We start from the raw sequence: 24,965 nt of genomic DNA, 5'->3' as shown, positions 1-24,965 counted from the left end.
ACCAAACTTGGCCTTGAGCAACACCTGATTACATCAGGCATGAATGGGTTTTAACGCCTCCCTTTAACACCTACTAATGTTTTAAACAAGAGGATGAGTCCTGACGGTGGGGTTTGTTTTTTTTTCAAGTAGCAGCCTGTAATAAAGGCAAAAAAAAAAGAGACTGGATGAAAACCCAGAGATATCTGAAACAAAAAGTCCTAAATCCACGTATCAAAGCATCTCTGCTGGTTTTCTATCTAACAGGACCAAGTTTCTGGCAGCTACTGCCGAGGAAGCAGGAAGCTGTCAGAGGACAAGGCACCCAGGCAGAATTAGCACAACAGGGGCACAGAGACCTGCCAGACAGTCCAGCCCAATTCATGTTTCAGCCAGGAAAACTGAGGCACAGAGAGGAATGAAACCTGCCCACTGTCACGGTACTGTGGGGCCCAAGACCACGACTCATATCCCTGGACACACAGGCTGGTGCTTTTTTCACCATGGGAATTCTTAAAAACCCTATGAGCTGCAAACATTATTTTTAAAACTTTAAGTCATTTCTATTTTTCCATTTTCATCCTTCAGTATTGCACAACTCTTAGTGAAATTCTGGGCATCAATGGCTGAAATCTAGCACGGGTTGTTTTCCCCTTAGGAATAAAATATTTCAGAAAAAAAAAGAGTAAATTTTAGAATCAGACACACAATAGGGGTAGATGAGTGTTTGTAATAAATTCTTCTGTCAACTCTCAAGTATGAATCGTCCACAGACGGTTTCTCACCAAAGTTAATATCAAGCTAAAGCCTCTATTTTAGAGGTTTGTGAAATTGTTTTTTTTTTTAAACTTACCTACAGATCTTTGCAGGAGATGTTTTCTGTATGAAAATAAAGAGGCTTACAATTAGTTTTTAAAAACTCTTGTTTCCCTTAAAAGAAAATATTTAGATCAAGAGGCACATAAATTATAAGTAAGTTTACTGGGGGTTTAACAACTTGCTGCACTTCAGTATTTACTGAGGCTTTTTCTGCTTGGACCAAATGAAGGATGACTCAGAGGTCCAGAGTTGAGTCACTTCGGCAAAGCACTCTGGATGAGTAGTTTTACCACTCTCACCATTAGAACTATGTTTACCCACAAAAAAGCAACGTGACACCGTGCCCAAGCCTTCAAATACCTTACACACTATGAAAAGGAGAGAGAAATCGATAGGAAAAGAAATTAAGGTCTTGTTCAACTTCGATTCCAGTCTGTCTCTTTAAATTTTCCTTTCATTAATCCAGCTCTGACTCTGAGCAGTGCTATAAATTCTCTGGTATGATGTGTAAATTAGGAAACAGAAAAAAGGAGAAGGGACATTTGACTCCACCCCTAGAGAAGAGGGAAAAATGGCAGATTGGCGAAATCTAAACTTGGCTTTCAGAGCTCCCTGAAATGAAGAAATGAAGACATTCTAATGCATACCCTACCTTTATTACCTCCTTTTTATTAGTCAGTTTAAGAGAATTAGTCCTTGGCACTTGGGAAGAAAGCCCTGGCAGGGAGAGGCATAGATTTTTCTATATTTGATAGGGGAACTGGTCAGGTAAGATAATAGATGAATTCTGGACATTTCAGAAGGATTATTTTGCTAGTTGAGGGCAAACAACAATTTTTTTTTACTCTAGCTCAGATAAATTGTGAACTATGAACATACTGTTTAAAAATGAAGCACTCAAAAGGTACAAACTTTCAGTTATTATAAAATAAGCAAGTCCTGGGGACATAATGTATAGCACTGTGATCACAGTTAACCACACTGTATTGTATTGAATATATTTGAAAGTTGCTAAGAGAGTAGATCTTAAAAATTCTCATCACAAGAGAAACAAATTTTGTAACTATGTATGGTGACAGATGTTAACCAGACTTATTGTGGTGATCATTTCAAAATATATACAAACATTGAATCATATTGAATGCCTGAAACAAATATAATTTTATCTGTCAATTATATCTCAATTTTTTTAAAAAGTAAAAGCATTGGAAAAAGAAATGTGTGGTTTGCTGTGAAGGCTATCTTAAGCTTCCATGTGTGACTAAATAATCCAGTTTGCATGGTTTTAATAAACACATGATGTGTGTACAAAGCAGTGGCTCCCATCTTTAGATCCCTTGTTATCTCTTATCTGTTATCTCTCATCTTTGTGGAACCAGCCTCCAGAGACCAAAGGCAAAGCCGACCTTGACTCCACTGCCCCCTGGTGGGGACACTTATCCCTTTGGTACTGAAAGGATGACACACACAGAGGGGACCTGGCTCTCACCTGGATAACTGTCCCAAACATGGGAAAACGTGTCACTAAAAGATTCTGAGCTAAATATAGCTGACATCTCCAGAGTTTGGAGGAAGAGTAGGAACGGAGAGGATGCAACCAAAAAGGATGCTCAACTCTTCCATGAGTGATGTGTTCACCAGCAGCTGCTGGGAGGCTTCCATGACAGGGCAGCAAGTCAACCCAGTGCCTGAAGGTGTTCGCTCATCCCACAGAGGAGAGTCTCCTCTTCATTCTGACCTCCTCTGACTACAGGAGCCAGAACCTGAGACATGGAGAGTGAAAACAAGCAAGAAATTCATTACCGAGCTCCGGCCCCCAGGGCTCCGAGAACAACCGAGGTGTCCGTGTCCAGGAATCCCCCCGCAGGCCCTTCGGTCCCCAAACCACCCAGTGACAGGTCCCAACAACATCTCAGCTCTGCAGGGGTCACTATAGCTCAAGAGTCACCTTGCCAACAGTCACAGTAAGTAGCTAACACTTCTGCGGGTGACCTAACGCCCCCTGAGGGCTGCTCGCTCTGCCGGGTGCTGTCCTAGGTGCTCCACATGTATTGACTCATGCCGTTACAGGTTAATGTACAGTAGTCCTGCGTTATGTGCTACAGATGAGGACACAGAGGCACGGAGAAATCAGGTAAGTTGCCCAGGGTCACAGGGTGTGGGCCCCAGCGATCAAGCTCCAGGCTTGACCCTTTCTGACTCTATTCTGTCACGGCCAAGTCCTGCAGTGACACCCACCGGCCCTTTCAGGCCACTGGCCCTCATTGGCTGCTTCTCTGCCTGGAGTGCCCAGAAAATTCCTATTTGTGTGACTGGGTTCAAATCTGGCTCTTGCAAGCAGACTTACCCGTGGGCACCCTCCAGTCCACCCACACACCTGTTCCAGCCCATAGGACATTCTACGTGCATCCCAGAGCCTGTTTACGTGTCAGCTCCTCCATTCAGCCTGCGTCTGTGAGGATGACCGATGTGCCTCTGCACGACTATAGCTGCAGGACTAGCAAGATGTTTAATACCCAGCATACACTCCATAAATGGCAAGCTGAACCGATGAATGAACAGCAGTATTCTAACATTAAACCATGACAAATATATCTGCAAGGTAGTGAGACTAATTCCACAAGCCACACACTACCTTAAAGTCAAACTGTGTGTGTGTATGTGTGTGCGTGTGTGTGTGTGTGTGTGTGCACTTACACCAAGAACTAGTTGTGGATGATGACAATGAACCACAGCCCAGATAGAGCTTATTCTCAACCTCTGGAAATGAGGTCATGAAGATGTCAACTGTACTCTCCCAAGGCCATTCTAGGGAGACCTGACACAAAATGGACAAAAGAGCCCTCGTCCTGAGTCACAGTCAAGTCTGAGAGGTGGCATCCGACTGTGCTCCTCATGACACCCAGTCACTTGGTCAAGGCTGCAGGCTGAAATGGTCAGGAATGTGCATCACATGAAGAACAGATCAGGGCTCTCTTCATCACAGAGCAGATTTTAATGCCAAATGACTAGAAACTACCTACAAATCTACCGACAGGGATCAGACAACACATTGCATTCCACGTGGAGAAAAATGAGGCCCCAAATAGGTATGTCAACAATCAGTCAATGGAAAACTAGGATGTATTTTATCATTTTTGTAAACAGTCTATGTGTGTCTAAAAGAATAGAGTCGTTTCCTCGAGTTAGTAAGATCACAATTGACCTCTGGAAATTTTTTCCTCTGCATTTTCTACAACTCATTATACTTATTACATGCATAAAGGAAAGAAAGGTTTTTCTAAAAGTAACTAAATAGATATGTAACCCACTCAAGTGTCTCCTAATTTGCTCCGACAAGAAATGATGTTACTTTGTGTCAGTAATGAAATGGAGTTAAAGATTCACAATACTTTGGTATTCATCCAATTCCTTCCGAGGACAGGTCCTCTTAGTCTAGGAGTCTGGCCCCTCGGCTCTGCCTGCTGGAAATACACTGAGCACCCTCCAGCCCTGCGTCCTACCCTCACCCTCGCCTATCTGATCCGACTTGTCCATGAAGAAGCAATACCCAACGGAGGGACTTCCCTGGTGGTCCAGTGGTTAAGACACCACGCTTCCAATGCAGGGGGTGCAGGTCCAGTCCCTGGTCAGGAAGTTAAGATCCCACATGCCACACGGTGTGGCCAAAAAAAGAAAAGAAAACTAGAAAGAAAGAAATCAATATCCCATGGAGATACCTGGATCTCATCCCTAGACCAAAAAAAAAAGTATCCATTTTTGTGAATAAGAAGCCTTTTTTGGAATTTGAGTGGAACTGAGTCAGGTTCTGACTAGTCTCCCAGAACCTGAGCAGCTCTTGGAACCTCAGTGACTAGTTAGTGAATATTTCAGCTCAGCACCAGTTCTGGGGCTGAGACCTGGGGCTTCAAAAAAAAAAAAACCTGACCACAGGGTCACTGCAGTAAGAGGGCTGGGAGGAAGCAGGCAGAGACACAGGGAAAATCATGCTGTATTTCACTGAATTTAAGATGCCACTGATGGTAAAATTAGTACTTTTTATACTACTAGGAAAGAAAAAAAAAATTAGACCAGGACATACCATTGACTATAAGAGCAACCTGATTTCAGATAATGACAATTTTATTTTTATTTTTTAAAGAATGACTTTATTTTTTTGACCACACCACACAGCATGTGGGATTTTAGTTCCCCAGCTGGGGATTAAACCCATGCCCTCTGCAGTGGAAGCACAGTCTTCAGCATTGGACTGCCAGGGAAGTCCCGATAGTGAAAATTTTAGATGTGAAAAGAAGAAGCACGCGATAGAATTGATGAAATATGGAAACTGTTAGCTGCTGTGCTAAGCGAAATATCAGCTGAAGGTGCCCACGCTGCCTGCGGTGTCAGGGAAGGTTCCCACTGCAGGCAGATCAGCCTAAAGTACTGAGCCTCACTGGAGACAACGCACACTTCCCTCGCCTCCTGTAATCCGTTCTCCTCTGCAGAAACTGGGTGCGCTTTTAGCACTGTGAACCTGCTCAGTGTGTCTGGGCCTTATAACTCAACCGGCTCCTCCCAAATTCCTAGCTCAGCCCCAAAGGCCCGTCTCCAGCCTCGTCCTAAGCCCCCCTCTCTTTCTCATCAAGCTCCAGCCACACGGGTCCAGAAAGACTTCCACCAAGTCCCTTCCTACATCTGCTCCTTTGCATCTGCTGCTTCCTCTTCCAGGGAGCCCTCCCCTCGCCCCCATGTTTAACTCCTGCACAGCCTCATCTGTGTTTAAATGTCACTTCCCCAAGGTGGCCTGCTCTGAGCAGGTGGGCCTCATTATTAGTTGAATGTCTGTCTCCCCTTCTAGGCTGATGCTCTGTAAGAGCAGCGACCATGCCTCTTGCTCACAACTTGGTCCAGGGCCTGGCAGGGAGGCATGTACTCAGGGACGTAGAAACATTCATAGAGTGAATGGTGCAGGGGTGCGCGAAGAGGTTTGGTGACAGATCAGAGGAGAGAAACAACACGACATGGTCTGGGAAAAGTGAGATGTTTGGTTGTGGCTGGAATTTCTAAAGCCAGAGAAGTGGATGGAGCCCAGGTGGTGAAGGGTTTTGCAAGCCTCCAGGTAGGCTCTGGATGGTCCTGAAGGAGGTACGTGGAGGTACATGATCAGATCTGTGTGTCAGAAAGGGCCCTCGGGAGCAGTGGTGTGTAGAGTGGCCTCGGCCACAGGAAAGGTGCCTCTCTCTCCCTGGCACATCTGTGAGAAGTGTGCTGCCTGCATGGCTCAATAACCTCTCTCGAGCTTAAAAGTTCCAAAATTTTGACGTGAAGTCATTTGAACCAGGCAGACGTTAGAAAAAAAGCAACTCTCGAAAGGGGTACCAAACTAAAATCACCACTAATAACGTTAAAAATCATAGCCATCGCGTACAAAACACCTACGATGTGCCAGAAAGTGTTGGGAGCACCTACTAGCACCTGTGCTGCATGGTGTCCTCTCAAAGACTCTTTGAGTGGGTGACGTTTCTCTCCCCTTTTCATGCATGGAGGCCCAGAAGGTGAGGAAACATGTTCCAGCTGGTGGAAGGCAGAGCTGGGGTCAGAAGACAAGAGGATTTCCCCGGGGAGGGCTAAAGCTCCCAGCACCCTGTGGGAAGCTCGCCGAATATTTCCTCGCCGTGCTGGGATGCAGTGGGGGGAGTACCCGCCCCCCAGGTCCACGGTCATCTCTACCTCGGCCCCTAGGCCCTAGCTCAGCACTGGCCTGGAGGTGAATACCATTCAGACCCACAAGCATCCCCATGTATGTTTGGTGAACTGAAGGGATGTCAAAACTGTGACCCTTGAAATCAGTGATCACCATCAGGCAGTCTTGACTGGAAACAGATGGCAGGAAAAGGCAGACACTAATCTGGGCTATACATAAAAAGCACGTCTTTGAAACTTCAAGCAAGGGAAGTGAAACTAGCCTTCTGAGTTATCATTTACCTCTTTCCGAAAACACTTCTGGTGCCCACAGATGATAACTTCGGCTACATTATGCAAAGTGAGAAACACAGGGATGGCCTGAAAGAAAACAAAGGAATAAGCATGAAAATATTTTCTTTGCTCTCATGATTATATAATTCTTGATTTCTGCTTAAAAATAAAGATTCGTGGGAACTGCTGGCATTCACACAGATACCCGTCTCCAGCAGAAACTCCTCTGCATGGATCAGAGCTCTTGCTTGTAGCATTAATGCTCGATAGGGTGGACGCAGAGGCTCCCCTCCTACGGGTATTCTCATCATTTATTAAGCACCTACTGTGTGTTGGGCGCCACACCAGGTGCAGGCACACATCCTGTGAAGAGGTGGACACATGATAGAGAGGCTGTCCCTCCTGAGGTTAGAGCTCTGACCGAGCACACAGAAAGGCACAGCGTGGGCAGAGCACGCCTTCTCAGAGGAAGTGAAGTCCAAAGTCTAAACAGGCACAGAATGATGAACTAGAGTGAGCCCAGCAAAAAGAGACAAGGTGGGAGAGGGCTGGAGGTGGAGGAACACACAAGGGCCCAGAGGAGACAGGGAGCCTACCTCCTTGGGGAACCAGGGGTGTGGGGCTGGGGGTAGGGGCAATGAGTGGGATGGAACACAGCGTGGAAGGGAAAAGTGAGGGAGAGGAAGGCGGGGAGGTCATCACTGGCCATATCAGGGAATCAGGACCATCCTGAGGGCTGTAGGAGACACTGAAGAGTTTAAAGCCCACAGTGACGTGATTTGATCTATGTGTTTCTGGGACCTTGGGCTGCTGGGTGGAGGAGAGGAGGCAGAGATGGTTGCAAAAGTTTGGTGGTGTGTAGACTGAAAATCGACCCTCCAGACTACAGCCGCGTCCTAATCCGTGGAACCCATGAATGTCATCTCAGGTGGTAAAAAAGGGCTTTTGCAAATGGGATTAAGTTGAGAATCTGGAGGTGGGGAGATTACCCTGGATTTTCCATGGGTCCCAAATGCAAACACATGTATCCTCCTAAGAGAGAGGCAGGGTTTTAAACACACAGAGGAGGAGGCGATGTGACCCCAGAGGCAGAGACTGGAGTGATGCAGCCACAACCCAAGGAATGCCAGCAGCACCAGAAGCTGGAAGAGGCAAGGAGCCGATTCTCCCCTAGAGCCTCTGGAGGGAGCACAGCCCCGCTGACACACCGTGGTACTCATTTCAGACCCCTGGCCTCCAGAACTGGGGGAGAATAAATTTCCGTTGTTTTAAGCCACCTAGGTAGGTGGTGACTTGTTACAGCAGCCACAGGAAACTAATACAAGGGACGACAAGACAGTGGCCTGAATTTGGTAGCAGCAGTGAAGATGGAGAAAAGCGGCCACATGAGGGAAATATTTCGGAGACTGAACTGCAGTAAATGATAACATAACAGGGATCAACTTTGTATCCCCCAAAAAAGGGGGAGAGGGAGAAGATATGAAAAAAAATGTAACACTCCAGTGGGTTATCAAGATACAAGAGTAGCCACTGCACATTGACTACTGCCAGGCTGTTTACAACAGCAGTCTTTCTAATTTGATAGATAATCTTGACAAGGTGAGGGGGAGGGATTGAGGGGTGAGGGATTTTGCTATTGTCTTTATTGTTGCCAATGAGGATAATGTCTCCTGGAAAGCAGAAAAAGATCAAGAATATGCATGGATTTTGGCATCCGCTGGGCTTCAGGCCCCAGCTCCACCATCTGCCAGTGGAGCAGGGCACCCATCCAAACAGTTTGCTCCTCTGTAGAACGAGGATAACAACACCTACGACCTGGAGCTATAGGGAGGAATGATGGAAACAGTGCAGAGGCACTGCATGAAGGCTGTCAGCATTTACGGGTACCAAGCCCACACCCAGTGGCCTCGATGGAGGACTCTGAGCTTCGAGGACCCTTAAGCAGGTCTTTAAGCAGATGCTGCTGCCTGGCCACTTCCAGATGGGTTTATTCTTTACCTTTTGGGAGTATATATTTTTACCTTATCTTTAAGACTTTTATAACTTTACAGCCCTGCCCTATCTCAGTATTTTGTTCTAACTCGCACCGTTCCATTTCATTCTGAGCTCTCATCTTACATTTTTCTTGCCTTTCTAACGTTTTCTACTCTTACTTTCTCATTAAAACTTCAACTCAAACTGTTTTTTCTTTTAAAATCATACTTTCTTTTAATTATTTTCTATGTTTTCCATTTTATTTGGTGCTTCTTTTTATTCTTAAACTTTCATATTTTCAATTATTTTGTATGTATTTTAAGATTATTAAAGAGTTTTCTTTAAAATTGTCTTTATCCATTGGGCTCATGTTTGGAAAACTTGGGCCCTGACCTTCTAGGTCTGAGCCTAAGAAGATAGCACAGAAAATCTTGGAAAGCTTAATCCTGTGGTACGTGACGTGAAAATGAAAGGGCAGCCTGGATCTTACTTATTTAAAATGAAGACCTCAAGGCAGAAACAGAGACACAGATGTAGAGAACAAACTATATGGACAGCAAGTGGGGAAAGTGGGGAGGGTTGGGGGGGAAAGAACTGGGAGATTGGGATTGCCATATATACATTACTAATAAGAAAAAAAATACCTAATTGTACACTCTAAATATATGCAGTTTATTGTATGTTAACTGTACCTCAATAAGTTCTTAAAAAAATAAAAAATAAAAAAAAAATAAAATGAAGACCTGATTTAAAATGCTTTTGTGTCCTTGACTATAAAATCAGTAAGGAGACAAGATTTAGGGCTGACTCTAGACCCTAACACTAGACCTCAAGGAGGCTTAAGTTTCTCAATTTTATAAACCATGGACAGGTTTCTCCTTCTCCCTAGGAGATTCTGATCAGATTCTGGAAAAGGATCTATCAATACATACAGAACTGATTTTATTTTTTATTTTATTTAAAAAAAATTTTTTTTAAAGAAAGTTGCCTTTTAATTAATTAATTGTTTTTACTATTTAATTATTATTTATTTATTTTTGGCTGCGCCGGGTCTTAGTTGCAGCATGTGGGCTCCTAAGTCGTGGCATTCGAACTCTTAGTTGCAAGCAAGCATGTGGGATCTAGTTCCCCAACCAGGGATTGAACCCAGGCCCCCTGCATGGGGAGCTCGGAGTCTTAACCACTGGACCATCAGGAAAGTCCCTAGAACTGATTTTAAAGTTCACTAATGATAGATACCAACAATGTGTTCAGCACAGTGCTAATTATTTTAATTGCATTCCCTTATTTAAACCATTTCTCAACAACTGTATCCACGGATGCTGTTACCCTGATTTACAGACAAGGAAACCAATGCTTAGAGCAATGTGGCAGCTTGCTGGCGAGTTCACAGCTAGTTCAGAGTATGACCCCATGTCTCCAACCCAGTAACAGCAAAGCCCATGCTGCCAGCCTCAATGTTATAAGACCCAAATTACGGCCAGCCCCTAGTGTAAACCTCCTGGACCTACAATTGTGCAAAGTCCAACACCATTGTGTTCCAAATCCTGCCAGTCTGCTTCCTCAAGCAATAAAACTGGTCTGATGGAAAATGGATGACCTCGGAGTAAACGCTAAGCCATTTTTTAAAGGGATAGCTTCCATTTCTACCTTAAAATTTTTTAATCTGAATTTCTCAAGCCATTTTTTCAGTTGAGGAGCCAGCAAGCTTTAGAAACAGTAATTCTGCGATTGATTTTTATCAGCCTCCATAGAGACCTATCAAAAACAACACTAAGGCAGTCTGCAATTTATGATTACTGATTTTCCCTTGGTCTCTACCTCTGTGCACCAAGCCCCAGTCTAAACTATGTTATTAGTTCAAGAGACTCCAGTGACTGATTATTTCAGAAAACCTGCCCTTTATCTTTATGGAGTGAGGTTCAGCAGGACTTATTTTTGTGAAATCAGACAAACGTTCTGAGAAATGAGGACCTCCCTGGTGGTCCAGTGGTTAAGACTCCGCACTTCCACTGCAGGGGGTACGGGTTTGATCCCTGGTTGGGGAACTAAGATCCCAGAAGCCGCGGTGCAACCAAAAAACAAAACAAAGTTCTGAAAAATGATAATAACAACAGTAATAGCTAAGATATACTGCACGTTTACCATGTGCCAAACTCTGTTTTCATCGCTTTTACATATTGAGTCATCATGATAACTTTATGAGGGAGATACTATTAACATCCCTATTATACAGATGAGCAAAAGGGATATATTTTGGTTCTCTTTTTTAACCTACTTCTTCATAATCTGAAACCACTTTTAGGCAATCTAGACACGAGCTTGCTGTTAAAGAGAACAGAAAAACAAGTCTGTTCTTCCACATCATCAAGACTCTAGGAAAGGCCTCAATAACAAAAGGTCCCACTAACTTTCATCAGGAAAAATGGCCCAAGATCAACCACCATGAAGCCCAAATTATCAATTTGGACACAAAATGTAACTGACCAAATTCAACTACACTACAGTCCAATTCATTTCATTACTTAGGGGCACAATTTGCAACTAATTTATTCTTAGAGTCCAGGCACTTAAAGTTTAACACTGCATCCATGTACTCTTGGAAACTTTTCCTCTGGCTGTAAAGAGAAATGGGTAACTATTACTTAAGATTTTTCATTATTCCCATGCTTCCCGGAGTGGAATTTTCAAGCCTTGATTGTTATTTGTTCAGGTGTTGGAACTGACTGAAAATCATTTTCTATGGAAAATCCTGGCCCTCCCACAGGCACGGCCTTGGGTCACGCTACAGGGGTGCGGATGACTCTCTGAGCCAAGTCCTGGGTTGGCGTCTTAGCTTTCGTAGAAGAATGTCAATCCTACCTTCAATCCTACCTTCATATTTTTAAATATGTGGCGGTGGCCTTAATCTACAACACAGAGTAAATGCTCACCAGGCCCTTGCCAAGGAAGGTACCTTTGAACTGCTGGCTGCCTAGTTTTTTTTTTTTTTTTAATCAAAATCATGCATGCCAGAAATAAATGTTCCTCCATGAAGGGAGCCAGATAACTGGAGAGCAGTGGTTTTAGCCCCAGAGCATCGCTCCTACTGGACTGTGCTGTCACCAGGCCTCCAAAACATGCTAGGAATCCCAGATACCAGGTTACTGTTCTCTTTGTTATAAGGATGCGATTGAAGACCCTAAGTGGCCCATCTACCCTTTATGAGGACTCAGGAACTGAGAGCAAGGAAGGGCTTTGCATTTCTTCAGCAACAGCCAACTTTTCTCTTACAAGCACTGAGAGTCTTGTGACTTTTTTTTTTTTAATAAATTCATTTATTTCTTTATTGGCTGTGTCGGGTCTTAGTTGCTGTGTGCAGGCTTTCTCTTGTTGTGGGGAGTGGGGACCTCTCTTCATTGTAGGGTGCAGACTTCTCATTACAGTGGCTTCTCTTGCTGCAGAGCACAGGCTCTAGGCACATAGGCTTCAGTAGTTTTGTCATTTGGGCTCAATAGTTGTGGCTCACGGGCTCTAGAGCACAGGCTCAGTAGTTGTGGCGCACAGGCTTAGTTGCTCCACAGCATGTGGGATCTTCCCGGACCAGGGATCGAACCATGTCCCCTGCATTGGCAGGTGGATTCTTAACCACTGCACCACCAGGGAAGTCCCTCATGACTTTTTATTTGGCTGCAGAAAGATGGGAGCTGACCCCAAGGCCCAAGTGTATTTATTTCATAAGATATTACAGCATAAATTTCTAGGTGCTAAGTCTCTCTGTGGCCTCATCTAGCTCTTCTTCAATTACCCTTGATCTAGATCTCTTTTAAATTCTATTCATAAGAAACGTTTATTGGACTTCTCCATCTTTATCCTTTTAAGCCAGAATACATCCTTTTGGGAAGACAGCTGAGGTATCTGAATATGTTTATGTGAACATACAAGTGTAAATGAATACATTCATAAATTGATTGGCATGAGATAAATCTGAGTGTTTATTTACATTAATTTTATTATTCTGTCATTAACTGGCCAACTCCTTTATTTGTTTATTTATTTATTTATTTATTTATTTTTGGCCACACTGCACAGCTTGCAGGATCTTAGTTGCCTGACCAGAGATCGAACCCGGGCCCTTGACAGTGAAATCTCAGAGTCCCAACCACTGGACCTCCAGCGAATTCCCCGGCCAGCTCCTTGAGGGCAGAGGACCAGACTCCCTCTTTGCCAGAGTATCTCCAGCACCAGCTTGGAGGCCACCTCCGTCCTTCATCTGCTCATCACATAAAGTAGCTGCCCTGTGTTTAGAAGCCTTTTTGTTTGAAAAATAGGCAGTTTAGAACACCAGCTCGGGAGATGCATGGGAATAAGAACTTCACTCGGGGGCATAAATGCGCGTGCCAGAACAGAGGGCAGGCTGGCCTGCTCTCAGTGAATTGCTATTTTTCTCACCCTTTTTACCCAAGTGCATAGGAATGAATCCAGTTAAATTAAATATGCATCTCCTACAGCACCCAAAAGAGCTCTGAGGCGAGTGAGAACATACCCGCCTCTGCATATAATCCTTAGGAAAATCTCCATTGTAGCCTGGAGGAGGGGAGCTATAAACATGTTTTTAATTGTGGTAAAATATACGTATAAAATTTACCATTTTAACTGTTTTTACATGTACAGTTCAGTGGCATTAAGTACATTCACATTGTTGTGCAACCATCAGCACTATCCTTCCCCAGAACTCTTTTCGTCTGCGATTCTGTCCCCATTAAACAATAATTCCCCATTCTCCCCGGCCCCCAGCTCCTGGTAAGCACCAATACTTTCTGTCTCTATAAACGACTATTCTTTTTCTTTTTAATTTTTATTTATTTATTTATTTTTATTTATTTTTGTCTGTGTTGGGTCTTCGTTGCTGCAAGCGGGCTTTCTCTAGTTGCAGAGCAGCAGGGTCTGCTCTTTGTTGCTGTGCGCAGGCTTCTCATTGTAGTGGCTTCTCCTGTTGCAGAGCACGGGCTCTAGGCACGTGGGCTCCAGTAGTTGTGGCACACGGGCTCGGTAGTTGTGGCACATGGGCTCAGTAGTTGTGGCTTGCAGGCTCTAGAGCGAAGACTCAGTAGTTGTGGTGCACGGACTTAGTTGTTCCACGGCATGTGGGATCTTCCCAGACCAGGGATCAAACCCATTGGCAGGCAGATTCTTAACCACTGCACCACCAAAGAAGTGCCAAATTTGACTAAGTACCTCAGGTTAGTGGAATTATACAGGACTTGTCCTTTTGTGACTGGCTTATTTAACATAATGTCTTCAAGGTTCATCCATGTTGTAGCATGTGTCAGAATTTCCTTCCTTTTTAAGCCTGAATAATATTCCACTGTACTGATACACTATTTTGTTTATCCATTCATCTGTCAATAGACACTTGGATTGCTCCCAACTTTTGGCTCCTGTGAATAACACTGCTGTGAGCAAAGGTATACAAAATATCTGTTCAAGTCCCTGCTTTCAGTTTTTTTGTTGGGTCATATGGTAACTCTGTTTTCAATTTTTTGAGGAATCACCATACCGTTTTCCATTGCAGCTGTACCATTTTACATTCCCAACAGCAGCGCATAAGGGTTCCAATCTCTCCACATCCTCACTGACACTTGTTATTTTTCTGGGTTTTCTTTATAATAATCATCCTAATGAGTACCAAGTGGTGTCTCATTATGATTTTTGATTTGTATTTTCCTAATGCTTAATGATGCTGAGTATCTTTTCATGGGCTCAGTGGCCATTCATACCTCTTCTATGGAGAAATGTCTATTCAAGTTCTTTGCCCGTGTGTGAGTCAGGTTGTTCAGTTTTTCTTGTTGAGTTTTAGGAAAATTTCTAATTATTCTAGATATTAATCCCTTATCAGATAGACGATTTTCAAATATTTTCTCCCATTTTGTGGGCTGCCATTTTACTCTGTTGATAGTGTGCTTTGATACACCATAGTTTTTCAGTTTGATGAAGATCGATTTGTCTACTTTTTCTTTCGTTATATGTGTCCTGGTTTTATATCCAAGAAACCACTTCTAAGTCCAGTATCATGAAGTTTTCCCCTTGGAGCCCAGTTTCAATAAGTCATTTTATAAGGATTATGGAAAACATCTTTAGCTGGAGCAAGAAGATAACTAAATTCCGGAGGAAGGGGTTCTTATTTTGCCACTGAGCCCACATGTTAAGTAATCCTCGCAACTGGACTCTGATCACCTCTGATGAGAAAACCATATGAAAGAGGAGAGCTGCCTCTAATTACAGTAACAAGGAAATTAGGGGAAGGGTCTCCATCCTGCATCAACATTTACATCCTTTTCTCTATGGATCCAAGAACTCTTACATGATACTGGAGCCCAACCAAGGGGGAGGGAACCCATGGGCTCCAGTTTGTGTAACTGAGTAATTTCATTCTACCCGAGTCTGACTATCCATGTGTGTTTCCTCACCGACACCCCCGCCCAATCTCTGCTCCAGTGTGTTGAGTGAATGCTGTGCGCAGGAAGACAGAAACCCTGACCAGCAGTCAGCGAAGGCTCAAGATCAAAGTGCTGAATGGGAAACCAAGTCCAGTCCCGTCAAGATGCCTCAGTTTAGATGTGCGGAGTCTTCGAAATGCTGACCCTAAGCAAGAAAACAGCATGCTTTGAGCAGCGAGATCACCAACACTGGGATGGCCTCTTGCCGGCAAGCTCCCAAATGTGCACATCTGCACATCTGTTCTAAACACTTACTGGCACAGGCTTTGAGGCAATCTCGTCCAGCTAATAAGGGCTCCAGCAAGGAAATAATACCAAGGGGTAATAACAACTGGTTGAAGTTGTCCTGTCCCTCTAAAGACTGACACTCACGGCATCAGCCCTCACCACTGTGACCTTATTCAGGGCAGGAAAGCTGGCGAAGCAGAGCCGAACGAGCCCATGTAGAAGGGAGGACAACTACATGGCTCCTCTCCCCTCCTCCCCACTCCATCTCGATGGGCTCATGTCCTTCGGTTGTTGTGATTTAGGGAGGAAAGAGGGAAGCACTGCAAATGAACCATGACCGTTGGACAGGCTTGAGTTTGCATCTCTGCTTTATTTAACATCTACTAGTTGCTGACCTTGACCAAATAATTTGCATCTCAGTTTCCTCATCTGTAAATGTCAGTAATTAAGTCCAATTTCATATGTCATGAGGGTTGGCAATAGCAAGTGCCCGGCACACATACGCAACACTGAATATTCACGGTGGCTGTTCCCATGGTGAGTTGTGTATCTCTCCTGGATTCCCCTGGAAGTTCTTCAAGGTCAACAACCAGGTCTTATTCCTCATTAAGCCCCCAGTAGTAGATTCCCCAATAAATATTTGCTGAATGGAGAGCCACAAGAATAATCTCCATCCCTTAATTCTGTCTATCATTCGGTTGTGAGTTTCAGGTGAAAAATCAGTAAAGAACTGTTCCCACCCTGCCTTTGCCAAGTTAAACCAGCCTCCTCTCAGGAGTCGCACATCAGAAGAACAGCTTCAGAGTCTTGTCGGATAAAGGAGGGCTTTATGGAGCAGAGCAACTTCGTAAGTGTTTTGCATAATGACACACCCACGGATTTTAACTGAGCACTTTTCCCCCAGTTCTTTGTGAATTCACGAAACTGACAGCTTGGCACCAGCATATTGATGCCTGTTTTCCATCTAACACAAGCTGTACAAGTGCTTCGTGTTTCATCCACTCTGTAAATTTTTAAGCAACTATGTAAAAACAAAAAACTCAGAAAACAAAGAAAAGATGCTGGGTTGAGTTATTTCACTAAAAAAACAATAATAATATCTTTTTCTGTCCTCCTCCCACTCTAACTGGATGTATTTGGTTTGGGGTTGTTTCCCTTTGCTCAGCTTGAACTGCAGCAGCTTCTTTCTTGCCTATGAAAGAAGCCTGTGCTCTAGGCCATGGCCACTCACATGCGGCCCCCCCAGAAGACAAGGAGCTTGCACAGAATGTAAGTCAGTGCACTGCTTTCTTCTTCAAAAAGTCCTGCTATGAAAAAAAAGATGTAAGCTCATCTAATCAGTGTGTTTAGTGCCAAGCTTGATGTTCACTCTGGCATAATCTCCTTAAGGACAGGTAACAAAGAGCTCACAGGTTGTCACTGCCTGTGGACCACACTTCGAGAAGCATTGTTCCAGGTTACAGAACTCTCCATCTGCCTGAGACGTACTAGACTGACATTTACAATGAACTTTTGAGGGGTTTTTGGCTACCTAGTCTCCTTATCCCTTCCTTAGGTAAAGCACCCCAATTTTGAAGACATGCCTCATCTTTTCTCAGTCTATGGGTCCGGGTGGGTATCTTGTATGACCGGAGTTGACCAAACAGTGCTCTGAGTCTCTCTAGTCACAGTGAATAGTTCAGAGAAGTCATGATCTAGGACCAGTCAATTGGCATAACTCCACTCTGGTTAGCTTTTAGACCTGGGACGGGCAGTGGCCCTGACTAATGCAATCAGAGTGAATCTTGGGACTCATGCAGAAGCTACAAGGAAGACAGTCTTTTTCCATTAGACTTGAAGTTGTGAGGATGTGAGCCTGGAGTCAACAACACCCATGATGTGAGAGCCTGGCTGTAAAATGAAGCAAAGAGAGAGAGCAGAACTGAAAGAGAGACAGAAGCTGGATTCTGAGTAGGTTATTGGAACCTCTGGATCAAGCCACACCTGAAGCAGTTTCTACACTATGACTTTTCATTAACATGAACCAGGAAATTTCCCTCTTGCTTAGACCAGTTGGTGAGCTTTCTAACACTTGCAACGAAAAGAGTCTCAAGTTATGCATGACTACTATGCCCTGGGCTCATCCTGAAGTCCATACGCATTGATCCTAAAGAGACAAATCTGAAAAGGCAAAAGGTAGGGAGTCAAAAGAGCTGCCATTACCTGGGACTAAAGACAGGTTATCAAGACTTCCCATACGCAAGTTCCTTGCTCTGTCAGGTGATTAACATCTGCCTCACCTGTTAGGTGACTGTGAGAATCACATAGAAAGATACAAAGGACATGACTCTGGAGACATATGGAAAAGTACTGTACAAATAAAAAATTATTATCATTATTAGCACAACACCTTACTTATTCAAACTTCAAAATTCTGGCATCCATAACTATCCAGAGCCTACAAAAAATTTTAAAAGCTTTTGTATGACAACCGATTGTTTTGTTTGTTTTTCAATCAAACCTATCCTCTGCTGTAGGAGAGGACGCTCCACCTGCAGGCCAGAGAGCGTAAAGTGAGGCCGCAGACTCAAACAGCATGAAGAGCGGCAGCGGAGAGCCAGCCTGGGCCCCTCTTCTGGGCTCAGCACCAACGTGCTCTATGCCTCACTTCTTAGGTCACCCAGGCTATCTTCTCCCCCATCCGTACACATCATCCCCTCTACTCAAGCTTCTGAATCATGAAAGAAAGTTGGTGATTTAATTTAGAAATGACCACTATTAATTCTCAACCACTATTTTGCAACTCTGGAGTTGTCCTAACAATACTGTTATTATCCAGCGAGGCAGATTTTGTTTTTACTGTTTTCACATCTGAGACCTAAGGGGCCAACACAACAACAAAGTTTACATTAAAAGACTAAATTGTTTGGAAATTTCGCATTTTTTCAAACATTGGAATACAATCATCTTTTGATATATAAAAACAGCAGTTAGGGCATAAAACCTTTCCTGATTTTTAAGCCATGTTCTGAGTCTCTGGTCAATGGTGGTACTTATGGATTCTCCTTTGGTGGCAAAATAACTAAATTTTTGGAGTTCCATATAATATATAATGCAACTGGAAGAACTCTGTTCCTCACAGTACCCTCCTTTGAGGAGCTCAGTCCTGGGGGCTGGGTGGGAGGACAGAAGGAACACTTGTTTCACTAGTGTCCCCGTGTACTGGGCACCAATTCCGTGCCAAGTGTGCTCACCCACGACTAAGCCCAGCCCACCCAAGCTGCATTACCCATGGGCAGGGTCACGGTCCCCGGAGGTAAGGAGCAGGCTGAGCCCATCCTCCCTGCTCCCAAGGACGGGCTGATTTCATGCAGAGCAGTTAGTTCTTCCCTGTTATCTGGTTATCTTCAATTCAAGGAGAGTGGGGTAAAAGGCTCCACGTTGGCCTCAGCCGCAAGACTTGTCCTCTAAGCTAGCTGTACCATCATTAAAACAGATGCTTTGTCCCCTATTGATCCAAAGCACAACAAAGTTAAAGGCAAAGCAGAAGAAGAGAAAGGAACTGTCGCCCCTAAACCTCTAACACTTACCAGTCTGGACAGTGCTCTGGAACCAGCATAGATGATACCCACAAACAGCACCGAAGCAGGAAGCCATGTCAAAACATCAGATCTGGAAAAAGGAAAGGGGCCATAATACTTCTGTCACTTTACATCCAAAAGACCTCGCTGGAAGGTATGGCCCTCCCATACACCAAATACAGCACCATGGTTGTCTAAACATCCCCAGGTGACTTGTGAAGCACAACACGGTCTGTATCATTGAGAAGGATGGAGGCCGACCAAGCCATCTTGCCTACAGCCAACGACGTGGCATTACTGATCCCACAATCAGGCACAGACGAGCTGGAGACAGAAAAGGCTTCCTGCAGTTTGGCAGAGAGAACAGGTCTGATTTTTTTTTAAGGTGCAGTGAAGGTTATTCTTTGGGATTTAAGTAACTGGAGGCTTTGAACCTATGCCGAATTATTTAAAAATTTTTAAAAGGCAATTTACGTAGGCAGTGGACCAAACAGCTCCATGGAACCACAACAAAAGGAACCACAGCATGAAGGATGGAATTGAAAAGAGTGCTTGACCTTGAGCTGGGTGATCATGTGCTGAGCCTCTACCAGTAACCTGGGGTGTCAGTTCAGGTAATCTCCAAGGTCTGCTCAAGGGCGCGTTTCTTTGATTCCATTGTGGCCACACCAAGAACTGCTTTTTCTTTTTCTTTTTTCTTCTTTTTTTTCTTTTTTTTTTTTGGCCATACCGCGCAGCTTGCAGGATCGTAGTTCCCTGACCAGCGATCAAACCCGGGCCCTTGGCAGTGAAAGCGCCAGGTCCTCACCACAGGACCACCAGGGGATTCCCAAGAACTGCTTTTTCAACACAGTTTGGAATCTCCCTCTCCTCAAGAAAAGCAAAATCCCAGTCTTTCCACAGAGTACACATCACTGAGGGTGCAACTGGCCTCCCCCATCAGTTACAAATGCATTTGGTTTGCTAATTCAAGTTCCCAGAGTCATTCTAATAATAAATATCAATTAATGAAACCATTCCAGCAGCATATAACATAATAATCCCAAGCAACTCAATGAACTGCTCTCCTGGGATGGCGCCTGTTCAAGAAATGTTCTTTGTTAATTTTATTAACATGGGCAGGCACTCTATCACCAGACCTGCTTTTGTACAACTTTCCAGGGAACAGGCATGAAAATGTTTCTAATCTCAAATAAGGCCTTTGAACCCTACTTCCTGTATAGAGTCACTCAGCCGAAACTCACAGCAACTTGCCAGGTGTTCACAGCACCAGAGTTAATATTAACAGCAGCATCACCACTGATGTTTTTTGAGCCCTTGCTACAAACCAGGCACTGTGCTAAATGTTTTCTACACTGTAATCTTTGTAAAATCTGTGGGAGTTCCCTGGTTTCCTAGTGGTTAGGATTCCAGGCTTTCACTGCCATGGCCCAGGTTCAATCCCTAGTCAGGGAGCTGAGATCCTGCAAGCCGAGTGGAGTGGCCCAAAAATTTAAATATTAAAAATAAATGAACAAAGAAATAATAAAATAAATCTGCACAACAATCTCACAAGGAAATTATTATTATTGTTGTTATTATTATTATTACCCCCATTGTGCAGATGAGGAAATCAAGACACAAAGAGTTGAAGTAATTTGTCTATGGTCAGAAGAGCTGGTAATGGCAAAGCCACAATTTGAATTCAGGTCTGTCTGACTTAAAACCTTGCTTTTAACCATATCTCATATTTCACCCTCAAGGATCTCATAATCTAATGGGAGTCACTGACATATAAACAAATACGCTGCAAACACAACATGATTTTGCTCTGGTAGCAGACCAAGCAGCTAGTTATCTGAGGAACATTCTGCTATTACTTGTCCTGCTGTGATCGTGGACGTCTGTACTTCTAACCAAAAGGTGAACGGAGAATGGAAATGCCAGCCACCATCCTGATGGGCCAAGCGAACATCGACCAACAGCTACTCTTCAAGGAGAAGGCTTTCCCATGAGATATTAAGGGCCAAGGCCCGTGGCCTGCTGTGCCCTAGAAGGAAGCCCAGAGAATGTACTGGGGGGAGCGTGAGGAGGAAGGAAGGAAGGCGTGCGCGGGGTGAAAGAGCGGCTGGTCCAGTGGCGGCAGGCCCAGCACTTGGGCTTAGAAGGTCAGTGAGGCCCCAGGCACGTGTGCTCCACCCTCTCCTAAGCAAGGCAAACTCCTGCCCACTCGTATACTCCAGGAGACATCAGGGTATCTGAACGGCCACGGACGTGAGGGAAAGAAAACAGTGCCAGAGAACATCTTGTATTTTAACCCCTCCACCCTAAAACACAAAGAAATAACTTCAAAAAGAAAGTTTAGGCAAAATTAGAAGACGTGAATAAATAGACACTTTTCTGTGGAAAAATTTTTATCAGATTCTGAAACGGAATTGGGACCTTTCAAAAGTTAAGATGTACGGCAAAGTTTTGTAGCATAAAAAAATGCAGGAAAATTTTCCTAAAATTTCCTAATTCTTTACAGTCAAAGACTTTTTATCCCAGTGACACCATTTTGGACTTCTGAACTCCAGACTGTAAGACAGTAAATTTGTGTTATATTAAGCCCCCCCAAAAATTCCATCTCTGTAAGTACCTTGTGCGTGTGGCACAAGGTCTGACTAAATTTTCCTCTATATCTTAACTACTAAAGTAGAATTTTTCTCTCAATAAAACATGTTTCTTTTCGTTGTTAAAAAAAAAAAGGCAGGGGGTGGGGGTGACTTCCCTGGTGGCACGGTGATTAAGAATCCACCTGCCAATGCAGGGGACACGGGTCCAATCCCTGGGCCGGGAAGATCCCACATGCCACGGAGCAACTAAGCCCGTGTGCCCCAACTACTGAAGCCCGTGCACCTAGAGCCCATGCTCCACAACAAGAGAGAAGCCAACACAATGAGAAGCCCACGCAGAGCAACCAAGAGTAGCCCCCACTTGCCACAATTAGAGAAAGCCCACATGCAGCAACAAAGACCCAATACAGCGAAGAAAGAAAAAAAGAAAGAAAGAACTTCAACCAGAAAAAATATACACAGGCTGCTCTAGGAATCAGAACTTGGATCTCCGGCCTCCAGGGTTTCCACAGCTATAAGGGCGCTCTCACAACACGGAGGCCCAGACCTTTCAACAGCTACCAGGGCAGAGAAAAGTCACGACGACTGCATTTTCCATTCTCTTCCGGGCAGTGTGTAGACAAGGTGAAGACACGAGCTACAAGGGTGGTGCTTCTTGGTGTTTTTGCCATCTCTTGAAGTATTTCTTTAAAATCCTTTCTTCAGGAAGAAAGGAAACTGATTTTGACATCCTAGTTAGCTCTGCTAAAACTGAGGATTCTTTCCTTAGAAGATATAGCAATAAGTGATGGAAATCGTACCTGGTTCTGGGCACTGGAGACTATAATCTTATAATGTTCACATGGCTGCCCAAATCTTTGGAAATTATAATTAGCTCTCTTCACTCCCAAGGAATATTCCAGCAGCTTAAGGGATTTAACCAACAGCTCTAAGGGATGGACAAACTTCACACATGTCCCTGGACTGTGCCCTTTCTTCTAGCTCAGGGCATCTAGGATTGGGGTCATCTCGGGGTCATCTAGGTCACCTAGAGGTGGGGGCAGGAAGGATCCACAAGTATAGAGCAGGAGGCTCTGTGTAGTAGAAAGAATGTGGTCAGGCAGACCTTCCTATTTAGAAGGTTTATATCCAACTCTAAAGCTAGTTGATTCATATCCCAACTCTAAAGCTAGTTTGCAGTGAGAGCTCAGTTTTTTCCTTTATAAAATGGGGTTAAGAATACTCAGAAGGCTACTGAGTCAATTAGCTAAGAGAATGAATATGCAGCACTTGGGGTGGCACGTGGCACACTGAAAACAACACTCAATAAATGTTCTGCTTGCCACTAGGAAAGACTGACAGATCCACCTACGTAACATGGCCAAAAACACCATAAAGAAAATGAAAAGATGCTTAACAAACCAGGGAAAATATTGGCAACAAATAAAAGAGGTTGGCGTTTAATATCCTTGATGTATAAAGAGTGCTTACAAATCAATAAGAAAAAAACCAACTCCTCAAAAGAAAAAAGAGAAACAAAGGAAAAAAATAGGTCATTTTCTCTCTTCTTCTGTCTGTTTGTCTATCTCTCTCTCTCTCTCACACACACACACACACACGCGCGCGCGAAATACAAATGGTCAATAAACATGTGAAAAGTTATTCAACCTCCCCTATACTAAAAGAACATTAAAATAAAATAATGACATGCCAAGTTTTGCCTAAGAAACTAGCAATTTTTAAAGGAAGTATCTAATATGGGGGTCATAAAATGAATGCCTTCATATACTGCTCTGGGGTATAAATTGGTATCTTTCTGGAAGATACTTGGCTACACTTATTTTATTATTTACTGTTGTTGTCGAGGTGTTTAAAGATATCCACAATGATGTTTACATTTACAAGTGGAATAAAACTGCATTGACTTCATTGTTTTTTGGGGGGGGTGTTTTGTTTTATTTAGTTATTTATTTTTGGCTGCATCAGGTCTTAATTGCAGCATACCAGATCTTTCATTACGGTGCGCGGCACGTGGGCTTAGTTGCCCCACGGCATTTGGGATCTTAGTTCCCCAACCAGGGATCAAACTGGTGTCCCCTGCATTGCCAGATAGATTCTTAACCACTGCACCACCAGGGAAGTTCCCCTGATCAGCCTCACTGTTGATCATCAAATATTCTTCAGCCTGGAGCCCTCTCCCCCCAGATCCCTGCATGGTTCACTCCTTCACGTATTCAAAATCTCTGCTCAAAAGTCATCCTATCCTTGAGTCCTTCTTACCCATCCTACATAAAATAACAATGCCCACCCACTGGCCCATGCTCAGGCACACGCAAAAACACACTATCAACTCACCCAGCTCTATTTTCTCTACACCTATCACATCATCCACTTAAGTTTTTATTTGTTTCTTGTTTGTCTGTATCAATTAAAATGTAGCTCTATGAGGGCATTTTTGTCTGTTTTGTTTGTTGTGCACAACCTACACCTAACACAATACCTGGCATATACAGTAAACAGTCAAACATTTGTTGAATGAATCACCATTGATTGTGTTTGTAACTTAAAAAAAAAGTTTTCTCTTCTCTTGCTAGTTTGGTACGAAGCAACAAGATACATCAGGAAACTGCAGTCATGACCCTAATTCACATTTCTTCCTCTGCTTTTCTCAAGCCATTCTGAGACTTTGCCCTGAACAGAATCGCTGGTGCTTACAGCTACTTGGTTTTCAAAGGCAGGGATGAAAGCAAAAAATTCCTATATCCTGCCATCTACCTCTTTGAAATGGCCCCAATGCAGGAATGCTAACCATTTCAAATTCAATAAACATTTATAACAATCATCTTATAATCTATAACTGTAACAACAAAAAACTAACTGCATTAAAAAACAAGCATGTTTTTCTTCAATAGACATGAACTTAGAAACTTGGAATGGAGGCAGTTATTTTGTTTCCAATAATAATTTATCTTTTTCGTATTAAAAAGCAGTGCCTTCTATGTTAGAAAATTTTGAAAACACAGATTATCAAGAAAAATGTAATAATTACAATCCTACCACCCAAAGACAAGCATTGCTAATACCTTGTTACATCTTCCAAACAGCACCCATATGCACATATATGAACACTTCAACAAAAATGGGATCCAGGACTTCCTAGGTGGCACAGTGGTTAAGAATCCACCTGCCAATGCAGGGGACACGGGTTCGAGCCCTGCTCTGGGAAGATTCCACATGCCATGGAGCAACCAAGCCCGTGCGCCCGCCACAACTATTGAGCCTGTGCTCTAGAGCCCGCGAGCCACAACTATTGAGCCCATGTACCGCAACTATTGAAGCCCATGTGCCTAGGGTCCGTGTTCCACAACAAGAGAAGCCACTACAATGAGAAGCCT

The 24,965-nt window shown here is 43.8% G+C and overlaps 1 protein-coding gene across 15 annotated transcripts in view; it reads right to left on the bottom strand.

The window, feature by feature from the left end:
* The window catches only part of TMEM241 (transmembrane protein 241), a 108,731-nt gene that overhangs the window by 66,551 nt on the left and 17,215 nt on the right, over window positions 1-24,965 (bottom strand). For 14 of the 15 annotated variants that reach the window (XR_009048002.1, XR_009048003.1, XR_009048000.1 and 11 more), the window contains 3 exons: window positions 19,007-19,088; window positions 6,766-6,843; window positions 833-858 (listed from right to left, as the gene is read on the bottom strand). Coding sequence is in view for 11 of the 15 variants with exons in the window: in XM_057699033.1 (XP_057555016.1) it covers window positions 833-858; window positions 6,766-6,843; window positions 19,007-19,088 (186 nt within the window). In the remaining 4 variants the exon portion in view is untranslated. The remainder of the gene's footprint in view (window positions 1-832; window positions 859-6,765; window positions 6,844-19,006; window positions 19,089-24,965) is intronic. The other variant, XM_057699032.1, reaches the window with a different exon arrangement.

Source organism: Hippopotamus amphibius, chromosome 11 (assembly GCF_030028045.1).
Source record: "Hippopotamus amphibius kiboko isolate mHipAmp2 chromosome 11, mHipAmp2.hap2, whole genome shotgun sequence".
NCBI classification, from domain to species: Eukaryota; Metazoa; Chordata; class Mammalia; order Artiodactyla; family Hippopotamidae; genus Hippopotamus; species Hippopotamus amphibius.
Note: the sequence above shows the minus strand (reverse complement) of the source record. Positions and strands in the feature narration are given on the sequence as shown.